At 37.0% G+C, this 11733-nt stretch overlaps 1 protein-coding gene across 1 annotated transcript; it reads right to left on the bottom strand.

The window, feature by feature from the left end:
• Window positions 1–1031: 1031 nt before the first annotated feature.
• On the bottom strand, window positions 1032–11153 carry LOC103507217 (myotubularin-related protein 2). The gene is made up of 12 exons (XM_008471669.2): window positions 10958–11153; window positions 10179–10342; window positions 9680–9898; window positions 8957–9217; window positions 8498–8628; window positions 7939–8124; window positions 6339–6469; window positions 5597–5772; window positions 4100–4248; window positions 2823–2966; window positions 2107–2302; window positions 1032–1591 (listed from the first exon to the last, which is right to left on the bottom strand). The coding sequence occupies exons 2-12, from the start codon at window positions 10302–10304 to the stop codon at window positions 1445–1447; spliced, it is 1866 nt and encodes a 621-aa protein (XP_008469891.1). The 5' UTR covers window positions 10305–10342; window positions 10958–11153; the 3' UTR covers window positions 1032–1444.
• Window positions 11154–11733: the final 580 nt, after the last annotated feature.

Below are 11733 nucleotides of genomic sequence, written 5' to 3' on the forward strand. Positions count from 1 at the left end.
GGAAACTTTTACTGAAACAATAATATAAAACTTTAATAAAATAGGACTTATAAAACTTTGAATAAAATGGGACTATCTGCTTTACATAATATCTGATATCTGTATTTGAAAAATGTCGCATTATGTCACTACGTTACGAGTTATTTACTTATGTACTTTTTTTTTTATTGAAAACAAATCGATTGTCGAAAAAAAATTAAAGTGCAAAATATTATAAAAGTGTATGGAAATTAGGCACTTGAGATACTATTCCAATAGATTGTTTAACATGGATTTTTTTCTGGTAGACAACAGATAGAGGGCAAAGCCAAATAATTTTAATTTTTCTTACGTTTAATTAGTTATTTATTGAAGCTATTAGAACGGTCTTTGATAGAAGAACAAATATGTGTTAACAGAGTACATAGTCATCCTATCCTATCGTGATGAAATTCTCTAGATATGAATATGAGATGCAAGGCGAGTAGGTGTGCTCACAGTTCTTGGCATTCTGGCTTTCAATTCTTTGCGACATTCCTCGGATGATTTGTCCAGTTGTTCTTTCAAAACCAACAATTCTCGAGTTCTTTGGTATATTGGGTCCTGAAACAAAAATGTATTTTTAATATTTATTTATTTTTCTCATTATATCCCGGTTCGTTTTATCTTGAAAACAAAAACACGCCTAGCAGTTAGAACCGGCGCGGCATACTCCATCAAAATCTTTTCTGACAGTCAAGCGGCTATAAAAGCCCTTGAAAACAACCAGACAAAATCCAAACTTGTCTGGGAATGCAAACATCTCCTGAAAAGGCTAGCAGAAAGGAACAGGGTGAAAATCACCTGGATTCCTGGACATGCGGGCTTTGAAGGAAATGAAAAAGGTACCTACCTAATATTCTTTATCCATTGTGTAATCCCGATCCCAGATTATTCACGATTATCTATTGATTTTTAAACTCGACTTTATCCCCGACCTGAAAGAGAAATGTAGGTACCAACGATAGGTAATGTAGGTACCTCTAAAATGAACAAAAAAAAAACTTGGAAACTTTTACTGAAACAATAATATAAAACTTTAATAAAATAGGACTTATAAAACTTTGAATAAAATGGGACTATCTGCTTTACATAATATCTGATATCTGTATTTGAAAAATGTCGCATTATGTCACTACGTTACGAGTTATTTACTTATGTACTTTTTTTTTTATTGAAAACAAATCGATTGTCGAAAAAAAATTAAAGTGCAAAATATTATAAAAGTGTATGGAAATTAGGCACTTGAGATACTATTCCAATAGGTTTAACATGGATTTTTTTTCTGGTAGACAACAGATAGAGGGCAAAGCCAAATAATATTTTTCTTACGTATTAGTTTTTTATTGAAGCTATTAGAACGGTCGTTGATAGAAGAACAAATATGTGTTAACAGAGTATATGGTTCCTATCATGATGAAATTCTCTAGATATGAATATGAGATGCAAGGCGAGTAGGTGTGCTCACAGTTCTTGGCATTCTGGCTTTCAATTCTTTGCGACATTCCTCGGATGATTTGTCCAGTTGTTCTTTCAAAACCAACAATTCTCGAGTTCTTTGGTATATTGGGTCCTGAAACAAAAATGTATTTTTAATATTTATTTATTTTTTCTCATTATACCCCGGTTCGTTTTATCTTGAAAACAAAAACACACCTAGCAGTTAGAACCGGCGCGGCATTTGGCGTTACTGGGGCCCAGTCCGTTATCCGCTCTACTCGACGTAGCTTAACCTAAGTGACCACGGGAGCCTCAACTTTCCCAATTATATTTGCTGGGTGGAGGTCGGTTTCTTCAGTGACTGCCAAGGTAGTTTACACTAGGTATTATTAAATTTCTATTGTAAAGCTTCAAGGGGAGTCTGTCTGCCTTGTAAGCGCTAGGTTGCGGGTTCGATTCCCGCCTGGGCCGAACTTTATCCTAAACAGATAAGGTTCGTTCTCGGAACGGATGGCTTTCTCCTATCCTGTCTTCCTCTCTTCGATTTCGGGACGATAAGACCTTCGTTGTTACAGTTCCCTCTGTCAAACTTCTTGGAAAAACCCCCTTGAGTACCTAATTGTACTTTATTATACTTGTAACACTCACCTGAGCCCTCATACTAGGGTTCCATCGACAATACAGTCCCTTCCACAGTTTGATATGCCTCATGGAGGCAATGGGCTCCAGCACATGCAGCTGAGGGAAGTACAGAGGATTCTTGTACAAATCTAGAGAGCTATTGATATACGACCACAAGGAAACTGTACGCTGCTTCATGTTCTCTTGATTTCTTTCTCGATCACTAAAAAATAATAAAATTAATTTATAAATTATGATTACCTTCATTAATTACCTATAATTATTTATTTATAAATTTCTGGCTGGGGGACCTTGAATAGGTAGTAGACCAGCTCAGTCTGGCTGGAGGACTTTACACTGGGAGTATACCAGTCTGAATTTCCCTTGCTAAAGAAATTGCAAAGGTTGAGTGCGAAGGGCATCCACTCGTAAAATTTGTAGCCAAAACCAAATGTCAGCCCAAAGCAATCACCCTAGCTAGGACTGATTGAGAGGCTGACGAAAAACACCGACCCCGTATGAACACGGGAAAAGGCGAAATAAATGAGGCAAGCATTTAAGTATGTTTAACAAAATTAAAATTCTTTTTTCCTCCTTTTAATTGGTAAAATACTTACCTAGGAGCAAAGAATTTTAATTGTGTTAAGCATAAATGCTTGTCCAAATGTCGTTCCCCGCTTAATGCAATAAGCCAAATTTTATGACTTGACTTGGACTCGAACTAAGTCAAGTAAAATACTTACCTATTGAACAAGAAGGTACCAAAGCGACACGAATACAAATGGTCAAGAATGGTGATGAGGAAATGTTCATTGAACTCAAACGCATGTCGAAACATAGTGGTCACTTGCCATACTGCGTCTATCAGTTGTAAAAATACTGGCGATCTAGAAAAAAGAAAAAAAACGTGAAATAAAATAATAGAACAAAAACATGAAATAAAATAATAGGTAGTGATAGTGCTCATTTATACCTTAAATTTAAAGACCAAATAAAAAGTGATCAATAGCGTCATTTCCTAAAAGTGCAAAACAGGCACAAAAACACCTACTGAAGCAAGCTGACCAAGCACCTCAATGAACATTATTGTGTCTCTTATCGCCCATCTAATAGACAAACTAAGGGATGGACAATATGGGCATGATACGACAGACCACGATAGTAGTTCTATTTACGAAATAGAAACGGCAATGAAACTTATGAAACACTCTTCTATTTTCCTTTATGAGATAAGATAAGAATGCTCAAGACTCTTTGCATTATGTCCTATCTGTGCATGAAAGGGTTAGAGGTTAGAATACAGATCTAATGATCAATTGGTCCACTCCTCTGAAATTCCTAATGTGTGAAAATTTACAACCGTTTCTCTTCTCTCAATAAGTCAACTACTATTTTCAACTAAATGTAAAGAAATGCTAAATTAAATCCTAAACAGATAAGGTTCATTCTCGGACGGCTGGCTTTCTCCTAGACCATAGTTCCCTCTATAAAACCTCTTGAAAATAATTAATTGAAAAAAAAAAAAAAAAAAAAATAAAAAAAAAAAAATAAAATTAGCAAACCCATAAACTAAGGGATGGACAATATGGGCATGATACGACAGACCACGATAGTAGTTCTATTTACGAAATAGAAACGGCAATGAAACTTATGAAACACTCTTCTATTTTCCTTTATGAGATAAGATAAGAATGCTCAAGACTCTTTGCATTATGTCCTATCTGTGCATGAAAGGGTTAGAGGTTAGAATACAGATCTAATGATCAATTGGTCCACTCCTCTGAAATTCCTAATGTGTGAAAATTTACAACCGTTTCTCTTCTCTCAATAAGTCAACTACTATTTTCAACTAAATGTAAAGAAATGCTAAATTAAATCCTAAACAGATAAGGTTCATTCTCGGAACGGCTGGCTTTCTCCTAGACCATAGTTCCCTCTATAAAACCTCTTGAAAATAATTAATTGAAAAAAAAAAAGAAAAAAAAACCCAAGTATAAAATAATAATGAAAATTAGCATACCTATCAGCATCCGAATGTTTATCATCCCCATGACCTATCCTCTGCTGAAACTTGTGTCCGAAACTAAGCCACTCCTTCTCGATAAGGACTTCGAATCCTTTGATAGTTCTGTAGTAGGGGTCGAGAAGCAACATGGCAAGAGCGGTGAGCTGGAAATAAAAACAGATTTTGTTTACAATCCGGTGGTCCCGGGTTCGATTCCCGGCGGGGTCAAAGTTTTTTCGGTTCTGTGCCTGGATAATGAAACTCAGGGCACACTGAGTTCGGGATGCACTCGATCTCATGAAGACAATTGAGTAGTAACTTTAATCGAGTAGCGACCAGTGGCGGCATTACCGGATTTTATCCTAACCAAATAAGGTTCGTTCTCGGAACGGCTGGCTTTCTCCTATCCTTCTTCTCTTTTCAACGTGCCTGAATAATGAAACTCAGGGCACATATTTTGAAATGAAGGGATAGTACTTCATTTTGAAATCTGTGCCTTGAGTTCGGGATGCACTCGATCTCATGAGGACAATTGAGTAGTAACTTTAATCGAGTAGCGAACAGTGGCGGCATTACCGGATTTTATCCTAACCAAATAAGGTTCGTTCTCGGAACGGCTGGCTTTCTCCTATCCTTCTTCTCTTTTCAATTTCGGGACGATAAGACCTCAGCACTTACAGTTCCCTCTGTCAAACTTCTTTAAAAAATTCCTTATTGATTTTGGAATTATGATTGTTTTTATTTTTTTTTTATCTAATAATTCTTTCACGAGCTCAATAGACCTAGAGCTGAAACCTCCTTGTCTTACCTGAGCAGTTCTGTCCCAACCATCCGAGCAATGTACTAGGACGGAAGTCTTATGGTTTTCCACCTTGTCCACAATACGGCAAGCTCCTGCTAAGATACATTTGATGTGTTTCAGCCAGTAGGTTGAGTCCACACCAGAGAACCAGCGCGCTTCGTCGATCTGAGGAAAACATAGCTCTGGAAAAAAACGAACAAAATGAATTCTCAGTTGAGCCCCAAAAGGACCTTTTATTTTACATTTAAAATGAAACAAATGACGTCAAAATGTTGATGAATCTATTGGTATGAATAGGGCCGTCCCCGTCGGCTCTTGAAGCTCTATGTCATGGGCTCACTGCAGCCTGATAAGATCTTTGTTTTTCTAAAAGAGCACTCGACTTTTAATCAAGGCTAGAATTCTTTTAGGACTATTTTTGACTTATTCAGGTGTTATAATCATCCTTGAGAAGTACCTATATCGGTCGTTTGTGAGAAGCAGGACCATATTCACACATGACGGTGTTCTACAGTTTCTGGTGCCTCTTCACGGTGATAGCAAGTAGGGATCTCAGCTATAACCAGTTTGTTTATGTGCTAATTCTAATCTATTGTACTTTGAGGATCCATCCTTACTGATTGTGGAATTATGATTGTTTTTATTTTTTATTTCGTCTAATAATTCTTTCACGAGCTCAATAGACCTAGAGCTGAATCTCCTTGTCTTACCTGAGCAGTTCTGTCCCAACCATCCGAGCAATGTACTAGGACGGAAGTCTTATGGTTTTCCACCTTGTCCACAATACGGCAAGCTCCTGCTAAGATACATTTGATGTGTTTCAGCCAGTAGGTTGAGTCCACACCAGAGAACCAGCGCGCTTCGTCGATCTGAGGAAAACATAGCTCTGGAAAAAACGAACAAAATGATTCTCAGTTGAGCCCCAAAAGGACATTTTATTTTACATTTAAAATGAAACAAATGACGTCAAAATGTTGGTAAATCTATTGGTATGAATAGGGCCGTCCGCGTCGGCTCTTGAAGCTCTATGTCATGGGCTCACTGCAGCCTGATAAGATCTTTTGTGATATTCTCTTTGTTTTTCTAAAAGAGCTCTCGACTTTTAATCAAGGCTAGAATTCTTTTAGGACTATTTTTGACTTATTCAGGTGTTATAATCATAAGTACCTATATCGGTCGTTTGTGAGAAGCAGGACCATATTATTCACACATGACGGTGTTCTACAGTTTCTAATGCCTCTTCACGGTGATAGCAAGTAGGGATCTCAGCTATAACCAGTTTGTTTATGTGCTAATTCTAATCTATTGTACTTTGAGGATCCCATTAATGGAGCTGTTTATTTTTCGACAAACTTTGGGTCAGGGTTGTGTTTTTGGTTCACTAGGAAGCTACTCCCTATGAAAACTCATTTTGATATTTAACTAAAAAAAAAAAAAGAAACAAACTCCTACCTTTGAGTTTTCTCTGTGACTCCCGCATGACATGTATATTATGAATGTCCAAGAACACTAACTCTGCATTCTGATACGATTCTTCCGACTCGTAACCTCCTCCTTTGGCTTTGTTGGCGATGGCATTGGCGCTGAAACAGGCCACATCAATGAGATTAGAGAAATAGATACATTGGTTTAGAAATAAAGACCAATGTTTCATCAGAAAGATCGCAGTGTAACTGTGTAAGGATGGTGTACATCGGATATTGGTCCAATTCTGATTTCGTTTGATGTTGAAGAAATTTGGCACCGTGTTCAACACATGACGTCCTGTGGGTCCGTCCCAGATCCCCCGCAGTGTAACTGTGTAAGGATGGTGTACATCGGGTATTGGTCCAATTCTGATTTCGTTTGATGTTGAAGAAATTTGGCACCGTGTTCAACACATGACGTCCTGTGGGTCCGTCCCAGGTCCCAGGGAGGTGGCTATGTTCCTACAACTCCCCACTGATGAGACGGACGGAGCTGGGGATGCATAATGAGGAGGCTCCTACTGATAAAACAACAACACATGACGGGAATTTCCTCATCCTATTTTGGACCCAATTAGGACTGTAGGTCCTTAGGGGCAATTTTTAAGTTCTACAGTTCTTGCAATGTTGCTTCTCAATTGGGCCTTCAGTAACTTCGCAGGGGTCTTTTTCTGAGTTTACTAAACTAATAATGACTGTAGTGCTTAGGTGGTTTATGGTAACTGAGAGGAGAAACTAATAGAAGATACTTTACCTTGGTCTAGCATCCATGATGAACAGTTTATGTGACTGCGCATTCGCATCCATAATCATCTGAATGTACCTCTCGTCTTCTTTACATCTCTTGCCTCCCACTCCCACGAGAGGCTGGGATGCTCTGGTGATAGTAGCCTGAGATTCCGGGTGAATCCACGACAGGACTGGAATTCTACCTCTCGACCTGGAATAACACATGGTTGCTTTCATACATTTTACTTTCTATTTTTAATGGTATGTACTTAATTCTTAAATATGTGAGTAAAAATCAAGAAAACTCTAGGTACGTTACATGATTTTCTTACAAACCATTTAATGTGAGAAAGATGTACTGAAGTATAAGCAAGGAAATGAGACTTTTTATAGCCTTGGTTGGTAAGAAAAGGAAACTGTAGTAGGCACAAAATCCAACAAGGAACACCAAAACTGGGGTCAAAAATTCTCAAAAACAAAATAACTACAAGAATGGTTATTTAATTTTTCTCATTAACTATAGGACTAGGAACCCCACGACATCCCAGGGAGGTGGCTATATTCCTACAACTCCCCACTGATGAGGCGGACGGAGCTGAGGATACAAAATGAGGAGGCTCCTGCTGATAAAACAACAACACATGACGGGAATTTCCTCATCCTATTTTGGACCCAATTAGGACTGTAGGGTCCTTAGGGGCCATTTTTAAGTTCTACAGTTCTTGCAATGTTGCTTCTCAATTGGGCCTTCAGTAACTTCGCAGGGGTCTTTTTCTGAGTTTACTGAACTAATAATAACTGTAGTGCCTAGGTGGTTTATGATAACTGAGAGGAGAAACTAATAGAAGATACTTTACCTTGGTCTAGCATCCATGATGAACAGCTTATGTGACTGCGCATTCGCATCCATGATCATCTGAATATACCTTTCGTCTTCTTTACATCTCTTGCCTCCCACTCCCACGAGAGGCTGGGATGCTCTGGTGATAGTAGCCTGAGATTCCGGGTGAATCCACGACAGGACTGGAATTCTGCCTCTCGACCTGGAATAACACATGGTTGCTTTTATACGTTTTACTTTCTATTTTTAATGGTATGTAGGTACTTAATTCTTAAATATGTGAGTAAAAATCAAGAAAACTCTAGGTACGTTACATGATTTTCTTACAAACCATTTAATGTGAGAAAGATGTACTGAAGTATAAGCAAGAAAATGAGACTTTTTATAGCCTTGGTTGGTAAGAAAAGGAAACTGTAGTAGGCACAAAATGCAACAAGGAACACCAAATCTGGGGTCAAAAATTCTCAAAAACAAAATAACTACAAGAATGGTTATTTAATTTTTCTCATTAACTATAGGACTAGGAACCCCACGTCCTTTGATAGTTCTACTAACAAGGGATCAAGATATTTTACCTGAACTGAGCAATGACTCGAATTTCTTCATCAGTAACCTGAGTAGGAATTGCTAGGATGGTAGGGTAGCTATCACATATTTCGTAGTTCTCATTGATGCGAGATATTTTCCACATGTCATTAGGAACACCCTGAAACAAAATGCAACACAGATATAAAAACGGAAAATAGAAACTTGAATTCCAGTGGGTATGTCAAAATAATTTCTTATCAAATCTTAGTTGAACCTTTAGAATACTTAAAGATTAGAGTTCACAGAGTAGTCGTCAAAGAGTACCTTTCAGCAGATGTCAAAATATTAAGATCATGTTGTCTAAAATTATTTCTGAGAGTGTTATTTATTTTGTATGAATAGGTAAGTGTAGGACTAGGAAAAACTTATTCTCACATGAAATATTTATTGATACTAAGTACCATGCGTCTGTGAGTAGTAAGCAAGCCAGATTTAATCTTACTCACCATTCTCTTCAGTTCAGCAATTGGTTCATGAATGTTCCACCCATTTTCCGGAAAAGTTTCTGTGTATTCAAATGCAAAGATAGGCAGCTTATGAGATAGGGGGAATGCATACTGTTGTAACTTCTCAAACACATTTCGTCTCGAGTGATTTTCTTGCTTGTGGCCAAACCTAAGATTTCTCATATCTTTACAAAACAATTCAATTCCATAGGAATTTTCACCTCTACTTAATTGACCACCAACTTTTTCTACACGGCTCACCTTTTCTCAAACACATTTCGTCTTGAGTGATTTTCTTGCTTGTGGCCAAACCTAAGGTTTCTCATATCTTTACAAAACAATTCAATTCCATAGGAATTTTCACCTCTACTTAATTGACCACCAACTTTTTCTACACGGCTCACCTGCAATGTAACAATAAATGAAAACATTACCAAAAATATTTCCTGAAACATAACTATTGGGGGAAGGGGGTGATACATTTAGTTTCATTTATAAATCATAAGTTTACAGCATGGATTTTTTTTTTTTTTTTTTTTTTTTTTTTTTTTTTTTAATTTTTGTGGAGGACTTTAAACAGGGAGGATACAAGCCTGAAATTTCCCTCGCTCAAGAAGTAGCAAAGGTTGAGTGCAAAGGACATCCACTCATAAAATTTACTTACTTAAGTTTATGTAGCCAAAACCAAATGTCATTACTTCTAGTATTTAACTTAATACTCACCACACCCAATGGAACTTCTACAACATAGGGAGTCTCCCTATCAATACTTCGGAAATACAGTTTATAGTTTGTGACAGAGAGAATTCCCCGAGCAGGACCAGAATACGGACAGAGATATGTTACCTCTCGGGCAAAACCCTGTATTATTTCTCCGGGTAACAATGGTAAATCATCTGGTCTTGAGGTTTGAATTGGTTCATTGTTATTGCTGGGCTGAGCCTGGAAGAGTAATGATTTAATTTATTAAACTTTATAATAAATAAATTAAATAAATGCTGGCAATGTGATTGAAGGTGTATATTTTCAGATTATTTAGCCAAAAACTGACCAAGGCTCATGGCTGTAGGTCAAATCTCATGGTTTTATTATTTTTATTGCCACAATACTTAGGTATTTATAATTTGTCTATAATTTCTAATCCATTTTTAAGATGTTAGATGAATACCTAGGTATGTACTTTTCTACCTTGAAAAATAAAAAAATATATATATAAACTTACAGGTTCTTGGCCCAGCTTAGAATTGAGTGAACTGGATTTCGAGTCTGATCCCAAAGAATCAGAGCTTGCATTACAATGATGGCCTGACTCCGAGTTCAGAAGTTCAATGCTTGATTTTCTTTCCATTCTGGGTTATAAAATTTTCATCATACTTCACTCTGTGTCTGAAATGTTGGGAAATTTAAGAGTTAGTTAAAATATTGAGCATTTCTCTTGTACCAATGCTTATTATATTAAAGTGGGGAAATAGAGTGGAGGAGCCCAAATTTAATTTCCTTAAAAATTTCCGAACTTTAAGGATATGTTAGATGTTACATAACCATATTGTATGCCTACTATAGACACACTAATCAATTAACCAGCTGAGGTCTAGTCTGATTGGCTGGAGTTATCTTTATGCTTTATGTTAGTCTATGTTGAAGTGTTTTTCTTGCATTTGTGCTTGCACACAAGTTCAAGTGTCTTATATGCATAGAAGACACTAAAATTTAACACTAGGGATTCCATTTGGATACCTGTGTCTTCCAAATCTGATGAGGGACCTAAGATTGGTATAAAGATACTTTTTCCTCCTAAACTTTGAAGTTTAAGAGGATATAAACTTGAACTTCTTAGCTTCCTGTGGGGTGTGTAGTTTTTTCTTACTTGTCCCCACCGATTAAAAACTGCCTTTCTTTATTCAACCCTTAAAGATGTGATGTTTGTTGACCAATAGTTAGAGGTACTTTTTGACAAGTTTAGCAATATCCTTCTGAGATGTAAAATATCTACTGACTCACCTGATGTATCAGCAACTTTGTGATAAGGCCAAAGATCCAACTTGGGAATGTTGAGAAGGGTTTTTGTTGGACAATGGATAAATTTAGGATATTTATCGAGATACACTTAAAAAGATGAGGACTGTTAACCAGTTGGATAAAGCGAGAGATTCCTTTGACGAAAAGAGCATAAAAGAGGCAGAAGTTATTTTATTTTATTTAAGATCCAACTTGGGAATGTTGAGATGGGTTTTTGTTGGGCAATGGATAAATTTAGGATATTAATCGAGATACACTTAAAAAAATGAGGACTGTTAACCAGTTGGATAAAGCGAGAGATTCCTTTGACGAAAAGAGCATAAAAGAGGCAGAAGTTATTTTATTTTATTTAAAAAGGAATTAATTTTATAAAAGAGTGCCACTAATGAAGATAAAACTTTTTTGATTAAATCCAACGTTGCCAGATGCCCACAGCCCACAACCAAATTACCGTACGTGTCAAACGAAATAACCGTACAAGTTAAATCTCGCGAATGCGCATTTTTCATGGCGATGAAAGGATAAATAAAGCCCGGGCTTCAATCCAATAAGGCCCGATTTCTGACAAGAACTCGAGAGTTTGAGCTCACTAACCACGGAGTTTGCAAAAAATAGTTAATTTTTTGTTAATCCTCCCTATTTTGCAGGAAGTTTTTTTTTTTTTTTTTTTTTTGAGAAATGCGGGTTGTTGTGTTGGTCCATTCTCTTCTCTGTCTTCCTCTGTCCCTCGTTCCTTCTACCTTCCCTTCTACGATTTT

Source organism: Diaphorina citri, unplaced genomic scaffold, assembly GCF_000475195.1.
Source record: "Diaphorina citri unplaced genomic scaffold, Diaci psyllid genome assembly version 1.1 scaffold298, whole genome shotgun sequence".
Taxonomy (NCBI): domain Eukaryota; kingdom Metazoa; phylum Arthropoda; class Insecta; order Hemiptera; family Psyllidae; genus Diaphorina; species Diaphorina citri.